This window comes from Oncorhynchus tshawytscha, linkage group LG24 (genome assembly GCF_018296145.1).
Source record: "Oncorhynchus tshawytscha isolate Ot180627B linkage group LG24, Otsh_v2.0, whole genome shotgun sequence".
Lineage (NCBI taxonomy): Eukaryota > Metazoa > Chordata > Actinopteri > Salmoniformes > Salmonidae > Oncorhynchus > Oncorhynchus tshawytscha.
Genome location: NC_056452.1, coordinates 8232106 through 8259167, shown reverse-complemented (window position 1 = coordinate 8259167; position 27062 = coordinate 8232106). Strand labels below are relative to the sequence as shown.

Below are 27062 nucleotides of genomic sequence, written 5' to 3'. Positions count from 1 at the left end.
AGCAGGGACAGGGAAGATGGTTAAAATTGATGGGAAGATGGATGGAGCCAAATACAGGACCATTCTGGAAGAAAACCTGATGGAGTCTGCAAAAGACCTGAGACTGGGACGGAGATTTGTCTTCCAACAAGACAATGATCCAAAACATAAAGCAAAATCTACAATGGAATGGTTAAAAAATAAACATATCCAGGTGTTAGAATGGCCAAGTCAAAGTCCAGACCTGAATCCAATCGAGAATCTGTGGAAAGAACTGAAAACTGCTGTTCACAAATGCTCTCCATCCAACCTCACTGAGCTCGAGCTGTTTTGCAAGGAGGAATGGGAAAAAATGTCAGTCTCTCGATGTGCAAAACTGAGAGACATACCCCAAGCGACTTACAGCTGTAATCGCAGAAAAAGGTGGCGCTACAAAGTATTAACTTAAGGGGGCTGAATAATTTTGCACGCCCAATTTTTCAGTTTTTGATTTGTTAAAAAAGTTAAATATCCAATAAATGTCGTTCCACTTCATGATTGTGTCCCACTTGTTGTTGATTCTTCACAAAAAAAATACAGTTTTATATCTTTATGTTTGAAGCCTGAAATGTGGCAAAAGGTCGCAAAGTTCAAGGGGGCCGAATACTTTTGCAAGGCATTGTAAAGCTTTTGAGGCCTTGTTCACAATTCATTCTGTGGCAGCACAATAACAATGATGTACTGTATGTGAGGCTCTTGATCATGACAATGGGGAGGAGAGAGTCCAGGAAACTGACAGTGAGGTAGTCTGATAAATAGCACAATTTCATCTGACTATTTGTTAGTCAAAAGAATCCATATATTGTGCTGTTTTTTTACTCAAAGATGATTTGTATGAGTTCAGGTCAATGAGGCCTCCAGGCCATAAATAGCAAATAGAAGTTCAAATCTTGTAATATTCACAAGAACTTAAGTTGATAAGATCTAACAGGTGATATGTATTTATAATCAGCTATAATAGGGAGGTCATTTTGGACCGGGAACACAATTAATTAACATGAAATGAACACAACAGGAGGGTTAAACACGTACTGCAGAGTCCATGCAATTTGTTACTTAAGCACGTTCACTCCTGAACTTCATGCTTGCCATAGAAGGGATTGAATACTTAGACGCAAGACTTCATTTGTAAAAATCTCTAGAAACATAATTCCACTTTCACATTATGGGGGATTGTGTGTGTAGGCAATTCAATTTAATCCATACAACAAAATGTGGAAAAAGTCAAGTGGCGTGAATACTTTCTGAATGCACTTTGAGATTGGCTCTTCAGGCAGTCGTTGGGTTGCTAGCCTTGTAAGTAGCACGTAGCTAGCTCTGTATGGCTGTGAATATTTGAGTATTACCAGTTAGGCTATTCTGCTTTCCTCTGGTAAACAACACACCTATGCTCAAGCTGAAATCATGTTTCACAATATACTAAAATAAACTTGGCTATTATTTAAGTCATGTTGGAATTTAGATTGTTATACTGCACAATTTGCAATGAATGAGAATTCTCTTTGTCGTAACTCCTTGCTAACAAACCACAAAGTCATACCAAAAGTTGGTGTAATGGTTTATATGCATTTCTATTAAGTCCGTCCCTCTCCATTTTGAGGGAAAGCCTCATGAAAAAAATAAAGTAAATTCCCAATCCAATATCCAAGAATATATTTAAATCTGCTCAAATCAGTCATAAGTGACAATCCTAGTGAAAATTACCGCTTTCTTTAACTTGTCAGTGTAAACCTAACAGTGATGTATCAGCCAGGCATGCTTTCAACTTAGGTCATCAGAAATAGAAACTCCCCCATCATTTGAGCCTGTCAAAAAAGTTCATGGCTCACCATTGGGGGGTGGGGGTGGTGTAATGGATTATATTATTGGGAAATATAGAGTTCAACTTACAATACAACTCAAGCAAAAAAAAAAAAAAAAGCTTCCCTCTCTCAAATTAAATGGAATGGATATGTAGGAAAATGGTGCCAACAGATAGGGCTTCCATGCTTCTAGCTTACAAGCATTTCGCTACACCCGCAATAACATCTGCTAAACACATGTGACAAATACAAATTGATTTGAGCTGTTTGGTTTTCCCGAAAACATGTATGCACACAACACACACACTAACTTCAGTCCATTTTCCTATAGCCCTCTGAAGCAGCCCACTGGTCAGAGCAAGGTCTTTCTCTTATTTGTGGCAGGTGTGTGTGTGTGTGTACATGTACAGCCACTGTGTCCTACAGAAAAGCCATAGACTGGCACTGCCCCTTCATGTCTTAGTAGGGGTGGGGATAGGGAGGGCACTTCAGATATTACTCCATCATTTAGTCTGTTTTTACCCCCTCCATCCTCCTTCCCCCATCCCACTATCCAGAAGGGAGGGCGTTTGAGTAATGTGGCCCCCAAAGGGGTCTTCTGGGGTGGCGTTGGGTGCCTCAGTTCGAGGCACTGCTGTTGTAGGCGCTGGAGGTGGAGGGCGTGGAGCCCGACACCAACGGCCCGGCTCCAGTGGCCAGGGCCTTGCGGAAGGGGGGCATGAGGAAGGGGTCTTGGGCCAGCTGCAGCACGTCGATGCGCTCCTCCTTGCGGTAGGCCAGGCAGCGGCGGATGAAGGCCTGATGGAAAGAGATAAAAAGGCACCGAAGTGAGACTTTTATTTGTATTTTTAGAAGGTAGATCAGCTTTAATATTGCATATAGATTGTGGCATCCATCAATGTAATTGTCTGGATCATTTCCAAATCCCCCCATAGATACACACACATAACCAGCCAAAAATGTACACACTACTCATTCAGGGTTTCTATTTATTTTTACTATTTTCTACATTGTAGAATAATAGTGAAGATAAACTATGAAATAACATATGGAATCATGTAGTAACCCAAAAAGTGTTAAACAAATCAAAATATATTTTAGATTCTTCAAAGTAGCCACACTTTGCCTTGATGACAGCATTGCATTCTCTCAACCAGCTTCATGAGTTAGTCACCTGGAATGCATTTAAATTAACAGGTGCGCCTTGTTAAGTTACATTTGTGGAATTTCTTGCCATCTTAATACGTTTGAGCCAATCAGTTGTGTTGAGAGAAGGTAGGGGTGGTATACAGAAGATAGCCCTATTTGGTAAAAGACCAAGTCCATATTATGGCAAGAACAGCAAAAATAAGCAAAGAGAAATGACAATCCATCATTACTTTAAGACATGAAGGTCAGTCAATATGGAACATTTCAAGAACTTTTTCAAGTGCAGTCGCAAAAACCAAGCGCTATGACGACACTGGCTCTTATGAGGACCGCCACAGGAAAGGAAGAGTTACTTCTGCTGCACAGGATGAGTTCATTAGAGTTAACTGCACCTCAGATTTCAGCCAAAATAAATGCTTCACAGAGTTCAAGAAACAGACACAGCTCAACATCAAGTGTGTGAATCGGGCCTTCATGGTCGAATTGCTGCAAAGAAACCACTACTACAAGGACACCAATAAGAAGAAGACTTGATTGGGCAAGAAACACAAGCAATGGACATTAGACCAGTGGAAATCTGTCCTTTGGTCTGACGAGTCCAAATTTGAGATTTCTGGTTCCAACCACTGTCTTTGTGAGATGCGGTGTGGGTGAACGGATGATCTCCGCATGTGTGGTTCTCTCCGTGAGGTGTGATGGTTTGGGGTGCTTTGCTGGTGAATTCAAGGCACACTTAACCAGCATGGCTACCACAGCGATACGCCATCCCATCTGGTTTGTGCTTAGTGGGACTATCAATTGTTTTTCAACAGCACAATGGCCCAAAACAAAACTCCAGGCTGTGTAAGGGCTATTTGACCAAGAAGGAGAGTGATGGTGCTGCATCAGGTGACCTGGTCTCCACAATCACCTAACCTCAACTCAATTCAAATGGTTTGGGATGAGTTGGACCACAGAGTGAAGGAAAAGCAGCCAACAAGTGCTCAGCAACTTTGAAGAAGTAGCCAATTTGTTTAACACTTTTTTGGTTGCTACATGAATCCATATGTTATTTCATAGTTTTGATGTCTTCACTATTATTCTACAATGTAGAAAACAAAGATAAAGAAACCCTTAAATGAGTAGGTGTGTCCAAACTTTTGACTGGTACTGTGTGTGTGAGATATATATAAAAGAAAAGACAAAAATAAATGGGGAGATTTGATTATCCAAAGTCAAGTCCTAGCTGATGGAGATCACATACACCCTCCTACCCTGAAACACACACGCTGGTCCCCCTTTGTGACCAAACCTTTTGAATATTTTGTGACAAGTTAAAGGAATGGTGGATGGTTCACTCAAGATACAATTCAATCTGGGTAAATGACTGTAAAGGGATGGGAGGTTGATTCCATGGTTTAGCTGACTTTGAGAGTGAGTGTGTGTGCATGGAGAGAGAATGTTTGTGTGCATGCAAACGTATGTGTGTGTGTGTTTACAAATGTATGTTGCGTACCTTGGCTTCTGTGGTGACCACAGGTTTGGGGGGAAACTGCACCTCTTTGGCTTTCAGTATGGTGTTCTCCTGCAAGATGTCCTGCTGGGACTGATTGTGTCCAAATGGCTGGAGAGAGGAATAAAATGAAAGAGATTTACAGAGGGAGACAAAAGCAATAGAGGGGGGAAAAGAGGCAGGACTTTTGAAAGACTACAAACTCCAAGACTTTCAAGATCATTGTTGCTTGAGAAGGACAAAAGGAGAACGGTCGAAGGGACTAGCAAATAAATACTTCAATGTGTAAAGTTTCAGTAGCCTCGCTAGAACAGCTGGTTCTAGAGTAACGTTTCAGACGGTGACGTTTGTCAGGAACGATGTTAGCAAGACATCGCAAGGACGCACAGCGTTGCGAAGGGGAATCCATTCAAGCGTTCTACTTGAGCGTGGTGTGTTTACCTTGCGTCCGTAGAGGCTCTGGTAGAAGATGACCCCCACCGACCACACATCCACCTTGTTGGAGATCTTGGGGGGTTCCTTGCCGACCACAAAACACTCTGGGGGCAGGTACCTGCAGAGGGGGCATTATAAATTAGTAATGTATACTAAACAAATATTTAAAACGCAACATATAAAGTGTTGGTCTCGTGTTTCACGAGCGGATTTAAAAAGAACCCAGAAATGTTCCATGCGCAAACTGTTAGAAACCGTGTCAGGGAAAGACATCAGTGTGCTCCTCTTGATCCTCATTAGGGTCTTGACCTTATTGCAGTTTGGCGTCGTAAACGACTTCAGTGGGCATATCCTCGCCTTCGAATGCCACTGGCTCCCTGGAGAAGTGTGCACTTCGAGGATGAATCCCAGGTTTCAACTGTACCAGACAGATGTCAGTATAGCGTCGTGTGGGTGAGAGGTTTGCTGACGTCAACACTGTGAACAGAGCGCCCAATGGTGGCAGTGGGGTTTTGCTATGGGCAGGAATAAGCTACGGACAACGAACACAATTGCATTTTATCGATGGCAATTTAAATGCACAGAGATACCGTGATAAGATCCTGAGGCCCATTGTCGTGCCATTCATCCACCGCCATGTCGGCCCTGTGTCGCAATGATCTGTACACAATTCCTGGAAGCTGAAAATGTCCCAGCTCTTCCCCCATTGAGCTTGTTTGGGATGCTCTGGATCGACAGCGCGTTCCAGTTCCTGCCAATATCCAGCAACTTTGTACAGCGGGACAACATTCCACAGGCCACAATCAACAGCCTGAACAACTCTATGCGAAGGAGCTGTGTAAAGCAAATGGTGGTCACATCAGACACTGACTGACTGGTTTACTGATCCACGCACCTACCTTCACATTTTTAAATTTTTTTTTTTTTAAAAGGTACAGTATCTGTGACCTACAGATGCATCTGTATTTCCGGTCATGTGAAATCCATAGATTACAGCCTAATGAACTTCAATTGACTGATTTCCCAATATGAACTGTAACTCAGTAAAAGTCTTTTGAAATGGTTGCATATGTCGTTTAATTTTTTATTTATTTATCCATTGTAGATTGAGTGTGTGAATGTTAAAAAGTTTCCAATGCTGGCTGTTGTATGTGTGTTTTTGCTTGTGCACGCTTGCAAGTGTGTTTAAAGTGCGTACCAGTAAGTCCCTGCTCCCTGGGAGGTCAGCTCCATCCCGTCCACAGAGTTGTAGCTGTCGTCATCCATGATCTTGGACAGGCCGAAGTCGGTGATCTTGATCTCACCGCACGCCGTGCCGTTCACCAAGAGGATGTTGCCTATGGAGAGAGAGAGATGGGAAATGTAGTGAAACGCATAACACACATTGTGATTAATCTTTTGATTGAGGTTATTTGTGGTAAGCAGTTAATTGTATTTCAGCGCGTAGTAGCCCCGAAATACAGTATTAGCCCACGGAGAGAAGCAAGAGATTAATCAACTTTCTAAAAGGTCAGAGTTTTCCCTGTTAGTTAAACAATATCAACGTTTCCCTTTACTGATGCAGTTGTGATCAAATCAACAATATTTGCCACTTTCAACACAACATACCGAAACAAAAACAAACTATGCAAGACGTATTAGTATGCAAAACTAACTAGGCAAGAGATTTTGTTGTAGGCAGAACACATTGGAATAGGATTCTATTGCATTGACATGCACAACTCAGCACGTACTGTACATAGACCAGAGCGGCATAACCAATCAGAGCTGCAGTGGGCCTACATGCAAATAAACCATTGTATGAATCTGTGCCACTTACTTTGAACTGGACTGTTTACACCATGAGCGGTTGTGAGTAGATGCGCTTGTTTTGAGATCAAAGCAGGAAATGCATGTAGCCACGTGCACATTTGGTTAATATTCTTTGCTAGTTAGGGTGTTATTAGCCCAGTTATAGATGATTTGTAGTCAGCAATAAGGGAGTGTACATTTCTAGCCATCATTTCTAGCCATCAAATCGAGTCAGCTTTTGTCTTAAATGGACCTCACTGAATTAAGGTTAGGGTTATCGGGGGCAGGTTAGAGTAAGGGTTGTCAGGAGCTGACCGTGGCCTGACTGACCTGGCTTGAGGTCATAGTGGATGATGGGCGGACGGATCTCGTTGAGGTATTTGAGGGCGTTGACGATCTGCATGATGATGGAGCGGCCCTCCTTCTCAGACATCAGCTTGTGCTGCTTCAGGTAGAAGTCCAGGTCGTTGCCCTCGCAGAACTCCAGCACTGTGCAGAACCTGGGGAAGAGAACACAGAGTGAAGCCGTATAAAATTAGGAGAAAAAAACTAGAATAATGGAAGTCACCATACAGACACTGAACTAAGGGCTAAATTGATTGACTATGAATAAAAGCATGGATGAAAGTTCCTATCCATCCATGGGTTAGTGATGGAGTGACTTACGAGTCTGTGTCCAGTGAGAAGTAGTCATACAGTTTGACTATTCGGGGATGGTCCAGTTCCTTGTGGATCCTGTACTCTCTGCAGGCATGCCTGAAACAAACATGGATGCACTACGGTCAAACACTGTAGTGACTCAACACAGCACACACACACAGTAGAGTCTACAGTGTCGGACCTAAGCATTCACATGAAGACACACAGCCGAGAACATCTTGGAAAATCCCTACAACCGGATAATGGATGTACAGATTAAGGGGGTATTACATCAACCATCCAAGGAGTTTGTGTGTGATTTAAGTTCAAATAATAGTTTATGGGCTGATTAAAATATTTAAAACACTGCCAACGACTGAGGTAGCGGAGTTGGAGGCAACATTTTCTATACGCAAAACAACTGATTTAATCTTTGAATTTCTCTTGGATGATATCTATGAGAAGGCAGCAATTATTTACTCAAATCTAAAGTAAAAAGCGAGAAACTGTGTTGTATATGATACAAACGGCAATAGCAGCACATCAAACTTGTTTTCCATAAAATGCTTTCCAGTCTACTTCAAATTATTATTCTGTGTGCCGAGGCAGCTGTTTGGCGGACACAAAATGACAGTCCAGCCGCAGGTTTCCTTACTTGTGGTAGTTCTCCTTCTTCTCGTCCCTCCAGTTCTTGTTGAGCTGGTGGATCTTAACCGCCACGTATCTTTGCTCCGTTAGGTCAAAGGCCTAGGGATGAACACAGAGTCAGACCAAAACAATGTTATAGAGCAATATTCAGTTCATTACATGTATGGATGCCTTTCGTAAATTGCCTCCAGTGTTACAGAGTGCGCTCTAGGTCGTTCGTAAATTCAGAGCGTTGTCAGATTGTCCGTTCACTCGGAGCGCATAGAGGGCACACTGGACGCTCTGGCCAAGGAGTAGGGTTAATCTGAGGGTTCTCAAGTTAACTGGCTTAAATTGGCTAGTTTGCTAGCTACTTCCAGAAACAAAATGAGAACACCTCACTCTGACCATTTTACTCATCCTAGCAGAGCTGGTTAGACTGTTCTCATGTTATATAGGTTCAGTGACAAAGCTGTTTGCCGACGTTTACTGACACCAAGACTAAAAAGTGGTCACCTTGTAAACTTCACTGAAGCCACCTCGTCCCAGTAGATATAATAGCAGATATCGATCGTTCAACGTGGGGTGGTCCTTAAATCTGATGAGAGGGGGAGACCACTGGTCAGTTTCTGAATGAGGATTGAGCAAAGGAACAGGTACATGCTACATTCCAGGAGGATAAACATACAACAGGACAGTCCACTCCAAAATGTTCTGTACTCTTGCTGGTCCTAGAGAGCTACAGGATGTGCTGGCTTTTGCTCCACTAACCCACTAGATTCAAATAATCAAGGTCTTCAATCTGCGGGTTGGCATTTATTGTCATGAATCTTGCCCTGGAGGCAGCTCTGCAGTGGTCACTACCTGGCGTAGCCAAAAAGTCAACAAATCGAATTTTAACCCCAACCACACTGCCAATTCTGATGCTTAACCCTAACCTTAAATTATGGTTACATTTTTGTTTTCATGAAATTTTACAATATAGCCAATTATGACTTTACAGCTGGCCCAGCTAGCGGAAATCTCTCAGTTCTGCCTCCAGGGCAAGATTCATGACAAACATCAACCTGCCTTCAATCTTCAGGACCATGATAAGATAAATCTACTTTGTAGTGAGAACGAGTTTGGTAATTGGAATGGAATGCAGAAAAAGAGAGGAAGGCCAAGGGGAGCATACGTGGAGTTGTCCTCGTTGTGGATCCTCTTCAACTCCCGGATGTGGAGGTTCCTGACACGCTCCAACCTCTCCAGCTCTGCCTGGATCTCTGCCTCCTCCTACAGGAGACACACACACACACACACACTTGTTAGTCACTCAGTATCACACACTCTTCATATAACAATCATGTCTAATGACAGTACTGTTTGGATTTATTGTGTATTGCATTTCCCCTGTTTCTTTTCAGCGGAGACGGACAGTACCTTCTTTAGATGCCCAAGCCGGAGTTTGAAAATCTCCTCCTGCTCGTGATATTCTGCAAGCGACAACCTGTGTGGTTCAAAGACAAAAGGGGCAACTATAAAACAAAGTAATCTTCATTCGGTTTTCGTCCCTATTGAAGACTGCCTCAGGCGCTTAATCAACGGACCAGCTACACCTGTGTGGAAGCTTGCTGTTCAGCACCTGAACAACTTGGATGTGCATATTTGACGCTTGTTGGATTCTAGCTTGAAATATCTTTATTCATGCTACCTTACTAGAACTTATTGATTACTTTCCATGTATAATGAATGTATAGGTTTGTGTCAGTGGAGGGTGGATAAGAACTAGGTGTATGGAAAGTTACTGAGTGAGACAAATGGGGAGGAGGCAGGACGTTTACAGTCGGTCAAACATGTTATTGTTAAATCTCATGGATCCTATGGAGGAAGGCAAAGGGCAACAGTCTGGTTTTAGTTACTGATAAAGGTAGGACAGCCATGGAGTAGGGAGGAGTGAGGAATTTGGGCCGAGGTCAGGACAGATGAAGTGAGAAGGAACAGTTCTGTTACACACATATACACCCACCAAGGTTCTAGCAGGGAGGCGTGGCCATGACTACACCAGTGAGAGGAACCAATTAAGTTCCTGACTAGCAATCGAGAAGTACTGGGTGTCTAGATGTGCAAGTAGTTGACTCTGCCTAGTAGGAGGGTATAAATATATGTGCTTGTGTAAAAATGTCTTGGTCTTTACAGCTATATGACCCAGTGGGTGAATAAACTTGATTTGAGCTTTTCCTAGTCATCCGTTTTGAACTTTGTTAAGAACCTAACACCCTCTTCATTAATGGCTCTCCCACACGGTGATTTTTTTGTAAAGGCTAATGTATTTTGATATCCTCCACTGTAAGAGAGAAAGAACAGCTGGTACATTTTGAAGATTTGCTATCAGAAGAGTGCTCACACTTTGCGACTCAGCTGCTGTGACGCTGTTCGTGTCATTTCCACTATTATGAATAAAGTTAGATTTTATTTCATCATTCAAAATAACAGATTCAAACAAAATGAATGGCTTATTTCTCAAATCTGTCATAATGTATACGTTCTAGTCGGCGAACAATGGCTATGTTAATAAAGGGCAGTCCAATTCGGATCTTTTGCCACTAACTAGTATTTTGACCAAATCAGATTAGTGCTTTGCCAATAATTGGACAAAAGATCAGAGTGGCATACTACATTAGAAGCTAAATCCACTTAGGGTTTTCAAAAGCTAGCCAGCTTCAGTTAGTGTCACATTCCAGCTCAGGATTCATCCGTATTACGACGGTGGATATTGTCGCAGATCATCCATTCTGTTGACCAGATACTCAAGCGGCCGCTCTAACAATTAAATGAAATGTCTTCAAAAACGGAAGGCAGTCGGGAGGAAAGATCAGGTGGGAGTTGGACCATTCTAGCCAATGAGAGGGCAGATACGCATGTGAATAGACAACTCTGATATAAAGTGTTTTTTTCCCCCTCAAAGTTGCAGGGATGTCATGGGTCTTACTTATATCAATACACTAGTAACAATCTAAACATTACAAAACATATATTTATTCAAATAAGCCTCACGCAGCAAATAAGCCATTGCAATTTTCTGGGACCAAATTTGACACGCTCTCAATGACCTCCATATATAAAAAGTCTTGCTTGGTTAGTGGGAAAAAATGAAATAAGATGCACCACCTTCTTGAGAAGATTTTGGGCCCAGTTATCCCACTCGGTTCGCCTTAGTAGTCTTCCTCAAATGACGCAATCTTTGCAAAAGGTAGGAAATCTGATTTCATTGGTCCTCAACTCACAGCTCAGACACTTCATTCAGGATAAATGGAGTTAGCCTGCCCCAGAGCAGGTTAGTTTCGAAGGTTTCTTTGCCATAGACATTTACCTGGCTAAAAGGTGAGACATTTTCATGGTACCGGTTAGCCCAAGTACTCAGAGTTGAACAAAGTTACCTTGCCAACTCCTGCAGAACTGTGACAGAAAATTCAGACATTTGGTGTTGTCCGGAGCTCACAAGTGCAATAAATTGGATGTCGTTGAACCTGCCATACTGTGACTCATGAGCTCCCGTTTTTCACAAACGATCTAAAGATCATGAAAAACAGCTGCGACACATGAATCGTGCCACTATCGTTCCAAACTCTTACTGTGGGGGCTTGGCATAAGTCAACGACACTGGCCAAATCGACCCCTAGACCCTCTGCACTTGTGGAGATCTGAGAGGATTTAACAGGTGTAAGCAATATCGTAATAGCTTCAACTTGTCCTCTAATAAGCTAGGTGGAAGTTTCACCATATTGCCTATATAAATCAAATCGTCTAAAATTCCTAAAAAGGGCATTGGGACACCCTTTCCCTATATCTGTGTCATGTTCATAAGGATACTCAAGGGTAAACATTTTGCAATAGAAAATGAGAAGGAGCCTTTCTTATTGGACAAGTTCATGTAGTCCCTCCCCGTTTTCCTTTGTTTTATTCCATTTTGTTCCTAATGAACATGACCCACAAAGATAAGCCAGAGGTACAAATCGTCCTTACGCTTCGTTGTCTTGTCCGTTGGTCTTGCTCTTGCGTTTGTTGGTACCGGAGCTGTTGGGGGCGGTTGGAGGCTCCATGGTGTTGGGGGTGGTGAGGAGGGTGAGGCTCTGGGCCGTTGTGGTGGTGGTGGTAGAAGGCTTCCTCTTACCCAGCAGCTTCCTCTGTCTCTCTATGTCCTCCCTCTGAGAGTTTATCCTCTCCTGCTGCCTGGGAACACACAGAGGCAGACACAATGAGGGGCAATGAGGATGGCACAGTGCTGGGCCATTGAAATCATAGTCCTATTTATTTCTATGCATTAGGTGTAAAGTGTATGTGTGTGTGACTCTAAGCTGTGTGTGTGTTCACTTGAAGAGGTTGTGTATGTGTGTGTGTACTGACTTGATGAGGTTCTGGAAGGCATATCCGTCGGTCCACTGCTCGGTGAAGGAGGCTCCGTGTCTCACGGTGGTGAAGTGGCCCAGTCGCAGGCGGTCCTGCATGCTTTTGTCCCGGCACGTCCTCTTCTCCTGCTTCGACTGGACACACACCGCTGATTACAATTATTTACTTCTAATCAGGGTCTGATTTTGACCTATGACACCAGGTGAGTAGAATCTCCGGCCAATTAATTAAAATGGCAATTCCGCCACTTTTCAACCTCAATCATTATCTCCAGCACCATATCAGTGTCTACACATGTGAAAACAGCGTGTTTCTATGATCTATGGTAAAAAATAAAAATAAAGAGTTCCTAAAAAAATGGTTCTGTGAAGTAAAGAAAAACATTGTTTTTCAAAACCTGCAATATGTTTCTAGCCAGAAGGAGGATATTTTCTTTCTCTCCACATCTCTGTGAAACTCATGTTTGAAAATCACTGTTTTAACTTTTGATGATATCATCGGGTAGAACTTAACTTTATATATTTTCTCCCTACAAAACATAGAAATGCACCTTTTTACATATGTAGACACTGGTATTGTGCTGGAGATAACGAACATGAGATTGTAAAGTGGTGGAATTGCCATTTAACTACCAGGTAGCTTGTACTCTGGACCTCCAAGGGTTAGAATTTACCTTGAGCCAGGTTGTGCTTCTTCTGCGGTGTGAACACACAGACCCTTATGCCACTCGGTATCGATTTTGCACTAAGTACTGCTCGTTTTTAAGTTGAACCATATCAGTTTGTTATTTTGGACATTTAGAACCAAGGGTGTCCATGGAAATACAGACACTCACCTTCTCGATAAGCAGCTTTTTGCTCATGGTCACACACTTGTTGAGGCGCTCCTTGTACCGCTCCAGCGCCCTCTGCTGCTCGTCTATCTGGCGCCGCAGGTCACAGTTAGCCTAAAAAAAAAAGAACCCTGTTAGGAATTTTATGAATAATGACTAAACAATATCTACATTTGAAATAGAACTATAACTAAATAAACTCTACTCTGTTTTATTATATCTGATTAATAATATTAATTCATAAGGAAGGGATTGTGTAGATTGAAACAGGAGGTAATTAAACATAATTAATACCATTCCAGCTAGGTTGGGGAGGAAATGGATTGTGGGTTTTAAGTAAGCAGAAAGGATCGTTAACCTATGGTTGAACCCACTCAACTTAGCTCTGGGATGTTTAGATAAGGCAGCGAGTGTTTTCCTGGGTTTTCCATTATCTGGAACGGTCTTCTAAATAGTGATGGATGAAGGTGAAGATTCCAGAAGTGAATCTTGATAAGTGTGTGTCTGGAGTGAGCGAGCGGGTTGGAATAAACTTTTGAACCTGTTTTGTCCTGGTCGATAGGAGGAAGGACATTTTATAACCTATGACGTCATATTTTGTATATAAACTGTTGTTTTTGGTTCCATGGCAGAGAGCTCAGAGAATAAATACTATTATCTAATTTTGGTAAGACTGGTCTCTGTCTATTTTATGCAAATAGGAATCTTACAAATTTAATTAATGAATGTACACATTTAGGAATTATGAAATTCAGATGACACCGGTGTTTGTATACAGTAGTAATTTTGCCTCTAGTTATCAGACACCTACAGCTACTATCACAGTAACTACCCAACATCATTCGACAATTACTTTGAGATGTATATAGATTATTATATATATATTTTTTAAAGGTAAACTCAGATGATGTGCAAATAAACAAGCAACGTTTTGGTCACATGAAACATTTTGGATTCTCCTACAGTTTTTCTTCTAACGGGTAACTCCAATGCCGTATAAAGAGATAAAGATGTGAAACAATGTCTTACCCTCAATAAGTCGTCTATCCGTCCTTCCTTCTTCTCTAGGTCAGAGTTCTTGTTGTTCTCTAATGCTGTCAGCTTCTCAAGCGTCAAGTCAGACTGGGTTGTGTGTGAGAGTGAGTGAGTGGGAGGAGAGAGAGAGGAAAAGAGAGGGAGAGAGAAAAAGAAATGGGAAAAGAGAGGGAGGAGAGAGATTAGTACAAAAGGCACTAATGACAGAAGGGACAATCCATCCATCAATAGGGTTGATTAATCAACAAATGCGTAGTTAGGCTGGTGGTCAATAACCAGCTTTCCAATTATTTCCAAGTTAAGGATAGGATTACTTCAACTGCCTAGTATGGAGTGGCACAACAACAGTAGGTTCTAATATGGCAGAAGTGGATGTGAGCTGTGCCAAGGAGAGACAACTGTCTAGCCATGCCAGGTAAGGTGGGAGGCCAGGCAGGGTTGTTTACCTGAGTAGATTTGTGGAAGGATGAGGAGGAGTGGAGGAGAACAGGCTTCAGGGAGCTGGAGGAGGAGGAGAAGGGCTCGGCGGGAGCTGCTGAGCCTGTGGACGACGGACTGCCCTGCTGCACCTAATGAGATAGAAGGGGGGGGGAAGAAATATTTCAGACTGTTCCCATCGATCTACACTGAGAGTCATGTTAGTCGTTAAGTGAGGGACCATAAAGAGGGCTGGTGCTCACCGCCACTGGGGGGTTAGAGTGTGAGTGTTGACAGGAGGAGCGCACCAGGGGAGGGATGCCCCGCGCCAGACTGGTGGCAGGGCAACTACCACCAGCAAACTGAGTCAAAGCATGTGCGCATGAGAGAAACAGAGAGAAATGATTGAGCCATTGAAGGATGAAAGTACAAGCACAGACAAAGAGCCTGAAGAAACGCTGTATTTCAATTCAAGCGTGTTAAAGTGCTTCGCGTGTGAAGGTAATGAGATATCAATATGTTAGAAAGAAAGCTACGCACATCATGAATTTCTCACTCACCTCAAAATAATCGCTAATTTTGTGACTTCTGGCGCCTCCCTTATCATACTGCTCTCCTTTCCTCTTCCTGGTTCTCTGATCACTGGGCTTCTTCTCTGGTGTCTAAGCAACCGAATCACACAGTACACACCATTGGAGGAAAGACAACTACAGAATAACTTGGGTCCATATTTTCTGGGTTACCTAATTTCCATTGATCATGTGTATGTGTGTGTAACTATACTTGTGGGGACACCAGAATAGTAAACAGAAAAATGTACCAACTGGGGACATTTTGTTAGTCCCCACAAGGTCATATGCTATTTCTAGGGGGTTTAGGGTTAATGTTAGAATTAGGTTAAGGAGCTAGGTTTAGGTTTTTGGGTTAAGGTTAGGGAAAATAGTATTTTTGAATGGGACTGAATTGTGTGTCCCCACAAGGTTAGATAAGCAAGACTGTGTGTGTGTGTACACACACACGCCAGTGGAAGCTCCTAAGAGGAGGAAGGGGAGGACCATCCGCAGTGAATTTTTATATATATATATATATATATATATATATATATATTTTTTTAAAGTTAACTTTATTTTATTTGATTTATCCTTCTTAGATAAAACTATAAGAAATATATTCACGTTAGCAAATTAATTGAATAAAACACACTGCTTTGCAATGAAGGTCAACAGTAGCCTCAACAGCACTCTGTAGGGTAGTACTATGGTGTAGCCGGAGAACAGCTGGCTTTCGTCCCCCTCTGGGTACATTGACTTCCTTGCAAACTGTTTGACTAATGATTAGGCCCTAGACCAGCTAGATGCAGGGAAGAGTGTGCAAGGTGGTATTGAATGTTTCTCTCTACCTGTTGTAGGGACCTCATGATGGGTATAGGGAACACTTGAGTATCATGTAGTAGCCTAAACTTATCGACGTTACATTGAGCTGGGTGAATGGAACATGAATGACAGTCAGCCAATCTGCTGTACTAGAAAAAAGGCCGCTCCTGGCACACGCATATAGTCATACTGACCTCCAGCTCCTTGTCGCTCAGAGAGCCCACGCTGCACAGGCTCTGGTTAGACGACTCATTTATTCCCGAACCCTGGAGGAAACAATACATTGGTCAACAAGAAAATGGATGTTAAACCCTTCTGTCCTGCAATACCTTCAGAAAGTATTCAGGCCCCTTTACTTTAGCCACAGCTTGTTGTGGTAGACTGAAGTTTTAAATGTATTTCTTATTTATTTTATAACCTTTTCATCCTGAATACAAAACATTATGTTTGGGGCAAATCCAAACCAACACTTCATTGAGTACCACTGGTCATATTTTCAAGCATGGTGTTGGCTGAATAATGCTATGGGTATGCTTGTCATCGGCAAGGAAGAGTTTTTTAGGATGAAAATAACAGAACATAGCTATAAGCACAGGCAAAATCCTACATGAAAACCTGGTTCAGTCAGCTTTCCACGAGACACTGGGAAATTAATTCACCTTTCAACAGCACAATAACCTAAATGCAAGACGAAATCTACACAAGTTGCTTTACAAAAAAAACAGTAAATGTTCCTGAATAGTCTAGTTACAGGTTAGACTCAAATCTACTTAAAACTATCACAAGACCTGAAAAATGGTCATCTAGCAAAAACCAACAACCAATTTGTCAGGGCTTGAAGAATTTTTAAGAGAATAATGGGCAAATATTGTATAATCCACATGAGCACAGCTCTTAGAGATTAACCTAAAAAGACAGCTGTAATTGTTGCCAGGTGCTTCTACAGTGTATTGACTCGGGGGTGTGAATACTTATGTAATTGAGATATTTATGCATTTCACTTTCAATACATTTGCTAAAATGTCTTTCTGAAGGCACTGTGTGTAAGACAGGTTAACTAAATGAGTATCACACAATAAAGTATTTAAACCACACACAAATACATAAGTCAGAAGTTTACATACACCTTAGCCAAATACATTTAAACTCAGTTTTTCACAATTCCTGACATTTAATCAGAGTAAAAATTCCCTGTCTTAGGTCAGTTAGGATCACCACTTTATTTTAAGAATGTGAAATGTCAGAATAATAGTAGAGAGAATGATTTATTTCAGCATTTTTCCCCCCCCCATCACATTCCCAGTGGGTCAGAAGTTTACATACACTCAATTAGTATTTGGTAGCATTGCCTTTAAATTGTTTAACTTGGGTCAAACGTGTCGGGTAGCTTCCCACAAGCTTCCCACAATAAGTTGGGTGATTTTTGGCCTTCTTCCTGACAGAGCTGGTGTAACCGAGTCAGGTTTGTAGGCCTCCTTGCTCGCACACGCTTTTTCAGTTCTGCCCACACATTTTCTATGGGACTGAGGTCAGTGCTTTGTGATGGCCAGTCCAATACCTTGACATTGTTGTCCTTAAGCCATTTTGCCACAACTTTGGAAGTATGCTTGGGGGTCATTGTCCATTTGGAAGACCCATTTGTGATGAAGCTTTAACTTCCTGACCGATGTCTTGAGACATTGATTCAATATATCCACATAATTTCCCCTCATGATGCCATCCATTTTGTTAAGTGCACCAGTCCCTCCTGCAGCAAAGCACCCCCACAACATGATGCTGCCACCCCCGTGCTTCACGGTTGGGATGGTGTTCTTCAGCTTGCAAGCCTCCCCATTTTTCCGCCAAACATTATGGTAATTATGGCCAAACCAATTCTTGTTCCATCAGACCAGGGCACATTTCTCCAAAAAGTACAATCTTTGTCCCCATGTGCAGTTGCAAACCGTAGTCTGGCTTTTTTATGGTGGCTTTGGAGCAGTGGCTTCTTCCTTGATGAGCGGCCTTTCAGGTTATGTCGATATAGGACTTGTTTTACTGTGGATATAGATACTTCTGTACCTGTTTCCACCAGTATCTTCACAAGATCCTTTGATGTTGTTCTGGGATTGATTTGCACTTTTCGTGCCAAAGTACGTTCATCTCTAGGAGACAGAACACGTCTCCTTCCTGAGCGGTGTGACGGCTGCGTGGTTTATACTTGCGTACTATTGTTTGTACAGACGAACGTGGTACCTTCAGGCATTTGGAAATTGCTCGTAAGGATGAACCAGACTTGTGGAGGTCTACAATTTTTTTTCTGAGGTCTTGGCTGATTTCTTTAGATTTTCCCATGATGTCAAGCAAAGAGGCACAGAGTTCGAAGGTTGGCCATGAAATACATCCACAGGTACACCTCCAATTACCTCAAATGTTGTCAATTAGACTTTCAGAAGCTTCTAAAGACATTACTTCCGGCGCCGACAGAGATGGCCGCCTCGCTTCGCGTTCCTAGGAAACTATGCAGTTTTTTGTTTTTTTTACGTGTTATTTCTTACACTAGTACCCCAGGTCATCTTAGGTTTCATTACATACAGCCGAGAAGACCTACTGAATATAAGATCAGCGTCAACTCACCATCAGTACGACCAAGAATATGTTTTTCGCGACGCGGATCCTGTGTTCTGCCTTTACAACCAGGACAACGGAGTGGATACATGCAGCGACCCAGAAAAAACGACTCAGAAAAAGAGGGAAACGAAGCGGTCTTCTGGTCAGACTCCGGAGACGGGCACACCGTGCACCACTCACTAGCATTCTTCTTGCCAATGTCCAGTCTCTTGACAACAAGGTTGATGAAATCCGAGCAAGGGTAGCATTCCAGAGGGACATCAGAGACTGTAACGTTCTCTGCTTCACGGAAACATGGCTAACTGGAGAGACGCTATCCGAAGCGGTGCAGCCAGCGGGTTTCTCCACGCATCGCGCCGACAGAAACAAACATCTTTCTGGTAAGAAGAGGGGTGGGGGCGTATGCCTCATGGCCAACGTGACATGGTGTGATGAAAGAAACATACAGGAACTCAAATCCTTCTGTTCACCTGATTTAGAATTCCTCACAATCAAATGTCGACCGCATTATCTACCAAGAGAATTCTCTTCGATTATAATCACAGCCGTATATATCCCCCCCCCAAGCAGACATATCGATGGCTCTGAACGAACTTTATTTAACTCTCTACAAACTGGAAACGATTTATCCGGAGGCTGCATTCATTGTAGCTGGGGATTTTAACAAGGCTAATCTGAAAACAAGACTCCCTAAATTTTATCAGCATATCGATTGCGCAACCAGGGGTGGAAAGACCCTGGATCATTGTTACTCTAACTTCCGCGACGCATATAAGGCCCTGCCCCGCCCCCTTTCGGAAAAGCTGACCACGACTCCATTTTGTTGATCCCTGCCTACAGACAGAAACTAAAACAAGAGGCTCCCACGCTGAGGTCTGTCCAACGCTGGTCCGACCAAGCTGACTCCACACTCCAAGACTGCTTCCATCACGTGGACTGGGAGATGTTTCGTATTGCGTCAGACAACAACATTGACGAATACGCTGATTCGGTGTGCGAGTTCATTAGAACGTGCGTTGAAGATGTCGTTCCCATAGCAACGATTAAAACATTCCCTAACCAGAAACCGTGGATTGATGGCAGCATTCGTGTGAAACTGAAGGCGCGAACCACTGCTTTTAATCAGGGCAAGGTGTCTGGTAACATGACTGAATACAAACAGTGCAGCTATTCCCTCCGCAAGGCTATCAAACAAGCTAAGCGCCAGTACAGAGACAAAGTAGAATCTCAATTCAACGGCTCAGACACAAGAGGCATGTGGCAGGGTCTACAGTCAATCACGGACTACAGGAAGAAACCCAGCCCAGTCACGGACCAGGATGTCTTGCTCCCAGGCAGACTAAATAACTTTTTGCCCGCTTTGAGGACAATACAGTGCCACTGACACGGCCTGCAACGAAAACATGCGGTCTCTCCTTCACTGCAGCCGAAGTGAGTAAGACATTTAAACGTGTTAACCCTCGCAAGGCTGCAGGCCCAGACGGCATCATGAAGTGCTTTGAGAGACTAGTCAAGGACCATATCACCTCCACCCTACCTGACAGCCCCCAGCCGCGCCCTCAGAGCATGCGCAGACCAGCTGGCCGGTGTGTTTACGGACATATTCAATCAATCCCTATACCAGTCTGCTGTTCCCACATGCTTCAAGAGGGCCACCATTGTTCCTGTTCCCAAGAAAGCTAAGGTAACTGAGCTAAACGACTACCGCCCCGCAATCTCAACCACAGCACTCACATCCGTCATCATGAAGTGCACAATCGAGAGCATCCTGGCGGGCTGTATCACCGCCTGGTATGGCATCTCCTCCCCACTGCACCGCCCCCCTCAACCGTTAAGGCTCTCCAGAGGGTAGTGAGGTCTCAGGAAAATAACCTCACACAACGCATCACCGGGGGCAAACTACCTGCCCTCCAGGACACCTACACCACCCGATGCTACAGGAAGGTCAAAGATCATCAAGGACATCAACCACCCGAGCCACTGCCTGTTCACCCCGCTGTCATCCAGAAGGCGAGGTCAGTACAGGTGCATCAAAGCTGGGACCGAGAGACTGAAAAACAGCTTCTATCTCAAGGCCATCAGACTGTTAAACAGCCACCACTAACATTGAGTGGCTACTGCCAACACACTGTCAATGACACTACTCCAGCCACTTTAATAATGGGAATTGATGGGAAATGATGTAAATATATCACTAGCCACTTTAAACAATGCTACCTTATATAATGTTACTTACCCTACATTATTCATCTCATATGCATACGTAGATACTGTACTCTATATCATCGACTGCATCCTTATGTAATACATGTATCACTAGCCACTTTAACTATGCCACTTGGTTTACATACTCATCTCATATGTATATACTGTACTCGATATCATCTACTGTATCTTGCCTATGCTGCTCTGTACCATCACTCATTCATATATCCTTATGTATATATTCTTTATCCCCTTACACTGTGTATAAGACAGTAGTTTTTTGGAATTGTTAGTTAGATTACCTGTTCGTTATTACTGCATTGTCGGAACTAGAAGCACAAGCATTTTGCTACACTCGCATTAACATCTGCTAACCATGTGTATGTGACAAATAAAATTTGATTTGATTTGACATAATTTTCTGGAATTTCCAAGCTGTTTAAAGGCACAGTCAACTTAGTGCATGTACACTTCTGACCCACTGGAATTGTGATACAGTGAATTATAAGTGAAATAATCTGTCTGTAAACAACTGTTGGAAAAATTACTTGTCCAAACAGACTTATCAAAACTATAGTTTGTGAACAAGAAATTTTGTAGAGTGGTGGAAAAATGAGTTTTAGTGACTCCAACCAAAGTGTATGTAAACTTCCTATTTCAACTGTACATACATACATACCAGCCAAAAGTTGACACCTACTCAAAGGATTTTTCTTAGTTTTTACTATTTTCTTCACTGTAGAATTATAGTGAAGACATCAAAACTATGAAATAACACATGGATTCATGTAGTAACCAAAAAGTGTTGAACAATTCAAAATATATTTGAGATTCTTCAAAGTAGCCACCCTTTGCCTTGACAGTGTTTCCCACTCTAGGCATTCTCTCAACCAGCTTCAAAAGGTAGTCACCTGGAATTAATTTCAATTAACAGATGTGCCTTGTTAAAAAGTTAATTTGTGGGATTTCTTTACTTCTTAATGTGTTTGAGCCAATCAGTTGTGTTATGACATGGTAGGGGTGGTATACAGAAGATAGCCCTATTTGGTAAAAGTCCAAGTCCATATTATGGCAAGAACAGCTCAAATAAGCAAAGAGAAACAACAGTCCATCATTACTTTAAGACATGAAGGTCAATCAATGCGGGACATTGCAAGAACTTTGAACGCTTCTTCAAGTTCAGTCGCAAAAACTATCAAGCGCTATGATGAAACTGGCTCGCATGAGGACCGCCACAGGAAAGGAAGCCCCAGAGTTACCTCTACTGCAGAGGATAAGTTCATTAGAGTACCCAGCCTCACTAACAGACACATCAACAGTTCAGAGGAGACTGCGTGAATCAGGCCTCCAAAGTCGAATTGCTACAAAGAAACCACTACCAAAGGACATCAATAAGAAGAGGCTTGCTTGGGTCAAGAAACACAGACAATGGACATTATACCGGTGGAAATCTGTCCTTTGGTCTGATGAGTTCAAATTTGAGATTTTTGGTTTAACCGCCATGTCTTTGTGAGACGCAGAGTAGGTGAATGGATGACCTCTGCATGTATGGTTCCCACTGTGAAGCATGGAGGTGGTGGTGTGTTGGTGCTTTGCTGGTGACACTGTCAGTGATTTATTTAGAATTCAAGGCACACTTAACCAGCATGGCTACCACAGCATTATGCCATCCCATCTGGTTTGTGCTTAGTGGGACTATCATTTGTTTTTCAACAGAAAAATGACACAACACACCTCCAGGCTGTGTAAGTAGGAGAGTGATGGTGCTGCATCAGATTACTACTGTCTCCAGATATCACCCGACCGCAACCCAATTCAGATGGTTTGGGATTAGTTGGACCGCAGAGTGAAGGAAAAGCAGCCAACAAGTGCTCAACATATGTGGTTCCTCCTTCAAGACTGTTGGAAAATCATCTCCAGGTGAAGATGGTTGAGAGAATGCCAAGAGTGTGCAAAGCTGTCAAGGCAAAGGGTGGCTACTTCAAAGAATCTCAAATACATTTTGGATTTGTTTAACACTTTATTGGTTACTACATGATTCCTTGTGTTATTTCATAGTTTGGATGTCTTCAGTACTATTCTACAATGTAGAAAATAGTAAATAAAACAAAATAAATTAAAACACAATGAGTAGGTGTGATATGGTACAAGTCTGTCTCCCCTATTAATTTGGGGCTGGAGTGAACTTTAATTAGCAACACTGGCCCTTGGTAACATCAAGCAGTGGGGTCTCCTTGTCTTGCTGACTATTCCATTGGTGGGTGGGTGTGCATGTGTGTGGTGTGTGACCGGTGGAGTGCCTTGCCACAGAGTGCTGCTGAGACAGCTGATGATTGATAAAATGCAAACTGGATGCCAGGGCAGCACTGTCACACACACAGAATGGATGCAGACACAATTGAATGGAGAGACAGACCTTGGCCACTCCGACTCCTGTGAAGCGAGCCTCAAGCAGCTCCTGCCGCCGAGGGTCCAGGCTGTGCAGTTCTTCCATCATGTCTACGGAAAGGACAGAGAATGTGTTAGTTAAAGAGTACAATCTTGGTTTCATCAGACTAGAGAATCTTGGCAAACTCTAAGCAGGCTGTCATGTGCTTTTACTGAGGAGTGGCTTCCGTCTAGCAACTACACAGTTGTCAAAAAAAAAAGACCTACACAGTTGTTCATGAAAAAGACCTTGTAAGTACTAAACTCCCCTATGGGAAAAATGTATTTTGAAAAAACGATTGGACCCATTTCCGCATTTGACCGCTAGGTTTTATGGGTATTATAACGAAAACACTGGTATAAAAGACTGTACAGTATGAAGATAGGCAGAAGCTGCTTCTCCAATATGAATCCCCGATCACACTTGTAGGTGATGTCATGGAGACGTTGGCTTGCTAAGCTCATGCGCAGAAACATGTCTTCGGGTCTAATGGTCGTCTCGTACCGAACTGCGCATGTGCAGGCCATCAATTTAATTGCGCTCATTTGACATGGCCTGATGCCCCAGGTAGCGGAGTTTGTTCATTTTAGAACATTCCATTGGTCCTCCCGGGTCACCAGGCCATGTAAAATGAACTCCACCGTCAGGGTTGCTATGTTAGCAGTTTTCCTGCAAAATTGGGCTACTTTGAAAAATGTATTGGTTATGGGTTTTTGGGCTACTTATAAGTTTCACAGCGCCCACCATGGCATTTCTCAATAATTTAAAATTTTTATATATATATATTTCACTGTGACATGCTGCTGCTGACTATCAGGCGGTGAGGCTGTTGCTGAGTGAATGGTGAGCAGGGCTACCATTTGAAACAATAAAAATGTTGACATGAGTCCTAGCAAATCAATTTGTGCCACTTGTGTAGCCTACCTGGAGCTATCAAACTGATTTAATAAATAGCCTATAACTTGAGTAATATTACATTAGCCTTGTGTTATGCAATTATTAACAACCATGTTTAGTTAATTAAATTGGAAGTTATCAAAGCTCTATCTGCAATTGTTAGAAGGCATTAGATTGACTTAACAGTCCAAATAGGCTACAGGTAAAAAATCTAATCTAAATACTGGCTGTTGTTGACAAGCATATTCAGATCAAACATATCATTAATATTTAATTCAGTGATTGAAATTACAACCCCATCCACAGCCTATTCCAGCAGGCTGCTATTGGGAAACAAGCATCTTACCTCGAAATCGCCAAACTATTAATGTTGAATAAATTAGTCTTAATTTGGACTAAGCAGGCTGATAGCTCATTCAGTTGACATCTTGCCTGGGTTACTGTAGACTGATGTAGGCCTATCAAGGGCTGTATGCTACCTGCATCTATCTAAGCAAACCAAGGCAAAGTTGAATTACAATCATACACCCAGATTTTTGCCTGTAGCCTATGCCTATTGAAATGACACGACAATCTCGCAAAATAGGACATTTATAACTGTTTGTAGTCTCAACATCTGTCACAATTGCCAGAAAATAGCCTAATATTACTATATATATTTTTAAAGTTCATCTGGGTGTTTCTTGCGCCGAAGATTAAGATCCTCTGTACAACTTTCATCACTCAAACTCCCCTGTCGGATTTATCTAGTCATGTACATGCGCAAAAGGGACTTATTTAAGCAATAAGGCCTAGGGGGGTGTGGTATATGTCCAATATACCACGGCTAAGGGCTGTTCTTATGCACGACACAACGTGGAGTGCCTGGATACAGACCTTAGCCGTGGTGTATTTTCCATATATCACAAAACCCTGAGGTGCCTTATTACTATTATCAACTGGTTACCCACTTAATTAGAGCAGTAAAAATAAGTGTGTTGGTAACCAGTTTAAAACAGGGAAAGGGGTTGAAACTGAAATGTGTCTTCTGCATTTGACCCAACCCCTCAGAATGGTGTGGGGGACTGCCATAATTGACATCCACGTCTTCAGCACTGGGGGAACAATGGGTTTCTACCTTGTCAGCTTGGGGATTCGATCCAGCAACCTTTCGGTTACTGGACCAACGCTCTAACCACTAGGCTACGTGCCACCCCCGGGGGTTGTGGGATATGGCCAATATACCACAGCTAACGGCTGTATCCAGGCACACCACATTGCATTATTCTACAATGTAGAAAATAGTAAAAAATAATAATAATAAAGAATAGAACTATATAGTTACCTAGATGGTACTCTCAAACCCAGAACTAAAATATCGTGTTATTGCGTCAGATGCTCGATTGTGTCAGCTAAATGCATCTGTCCACGAGAGAATATGGTAAACTAATCATTATAAGATTGACAAAGCAATGTATGACATTATCGCTACTACATTTTGTCTGAGGATGCTGTCTGGTGTGGCACTCACATAGACTATGCGAGTGCCACACCAGACAGCATGGTGTGGCACTGTGGTGGTCTGCTGTGTATAGCATTTGCCATGTTCTTAGTTAGGCTGGCTAACTAACTAGATCTGAGATTTCAGTTTCCAATGCACGGTTAACCTAACGAACCTCAGCCAGGTCCGTAACTTGTGGGTAAGTTAGTTAAGTTAGCTAACCAAGTCAGTGCTAACTACTCTAGTTACTTTTGGTGTGGCACATAACGTTAGCTAACACCATAATACATAACGTTAGCTAACACCAGCTAGTACAGCCACATATTGATTGTAGGAATGGAAAAAAAGTATTACTACTTAAATTTGGCTACTAGTAGTTATAATTACGTTACTCTGTCTAAAGCACTGCTTTAATAGCTAGCTAGGCTAACTATAGTTAGTTATTGAAGAGGCTGGCTAACGTATGTAGTCAGTCGAAACAACTTTGTTTACCTGTCGCGCTATCGCTTGCAAGGTCCGTGGGGGTCTTTCAGTCCCTCGAGCTCAGGCGATAGCGAAGTTAACTAGCTGCTGATGTCCCGTTGTCTCTCAAAAAGACCCTACACTTAAACACCCCATAAAACGTCCACTTCAGCATTGTCCATCTGTTGACTTCAGGTGACTTCTCTTTCCCTCGGAACACCAGGAGGCCGAGAATCCTCGGGGTTTCCAAGCCCGCCTTGCAGGCTGTAGCCCATGCACAAGCAACTCCCAGCTCGAGGGTTGTTGTTGTAGTTTCTTTGGAAAGGGCCTTTCTTCTTTGGTAAAATTTGTTTTAAAAAGTTTAATATGAAATTTGTTTTGGCGATTGAATGTCGAAATCCTTCATCTGCCGCTGAAATAATAAAACTTTAAATTGTTTATCTTGCGATAAACTGGTTAACATTAGATTGAATTAGCTACACAATTAGCTAGCATTCGCGAGTCATCGATGAAAGACCAGAGATGGGCGGACTAAATCCGTCTGCATGCTCGACAGACAGGGTGTGCTAGCTACCTCGCATCGACAGTCTGCTGCGGACATGACCCCGAACTCCCACCAAATTCAGTCAGATCAATTAGATTCTGAGACTGTTTATGCAATGTAAACAACAAGTGTGATGCAATTTGTTCGGTCTGAATAGAACAGGGAGGGGGAGCCACTGGCTGCGTTAACACAGGCAGCCCAATTCTGATATTTTTTTTCACTAATTGGTCTTTTGACCAATCAGATCAGCTCTGGTAAAAATCCGATTTAATAATGTCTAATGTCATTGCTTAAAATACCAATTAGTGGGGGGAAAAAAATCTAAATTGGTCTGTCTGTGTAAACGCTGCCCAAGAGAACGCACAACCCAAACCTATAGTAGAGTGGTTGCAGTTTGCATTCAAAAAAATGTAAGTTGTAATGGGCCGTACATGGGCTAT

General features: G+C 42.5%; 1 protein-coding gene across 2 annotated transcripts; it reads right to left on the bottom strand.

The window, feature by feature from the left end:
- Window positions 1-1563: 1563 nt before the first annotated feature.
- On the bottom strand, window positions 1564-26793 carry LOC112223768 (serine/threonine-protein kinase tousled-like 2). 2 transcript variants are annotated; one of them, XM_024386959.2, is made up of 20 exons: window positions 26109-26793; window positions 23228-23310; window positions 16194-16265; window positions 15187-15288; window positions 14890-14988; window positions 14656-14778; window positions 14204-14296; window positions 13178-13288; window positions 12340-12476; window positions 11959-12165; window positions 9376-9442; window positions 9131-9228; window positions 8470-8551; window positions 7982-8073; window positions 7354-7443; window positions 7018-7187; window positions 6095-6233; window positions 4903-5014; window positions 4465-4572; window positions 1564-2618 (listed from the first exon to the last, which is right to left on the bottom strand). In XM_024386959.2, exons 2-20 carry the CDS (start codon window positions 23306-23308, stop codon window positions 2439-2441), a joined length of 2163 nt encoding a protein of 720 aa, XP_024242727.1. In that variant the 5' UTR covers window positions 23309-23310; window positions 26109-26793; the 3' UTR covers window positions 1564-2438. The 2 variants fall into 2 exon arrangements, with proteins under 2 accessions (XP_024242727.1, XP_024242728.1); XM_024386960.2 differs by lacking the exon at window positions 14890-14988 and having other exon boundaries at window positions 26109-26792.
- Window positions 26794-27062: the final 269 nt, after the last annotated feature.

What these genes read in the sequence shown, in the direction of transcription:
- LOC112223768 (XM_024386959.2), bottom strand. Translation starts at nt 23,308, where the DNA reads ATGATGGAAGAACTGCACAGCCTGGACCCTCGGCGGCAGGAGCTGCTT. An exon ending in CAGGAGTCGGAGTGGCCAAG is followed by an intron (nt 16,266 to 23,227) that starts GTCTGTCTCTCC and finishes TGTTTCCTCCAG; the next exon opens with GGTTCGGGAATAAATGAGTC. An exon ending in TGAGCGACAAGGAGCTGGAG is followed by an intron (nt 15,289 to 16,193) that starts GTCAGTATGACT and finishes TCGGTTGCTTAG; the next exon opens with ACACCAGAGAAGAAGCCCAG.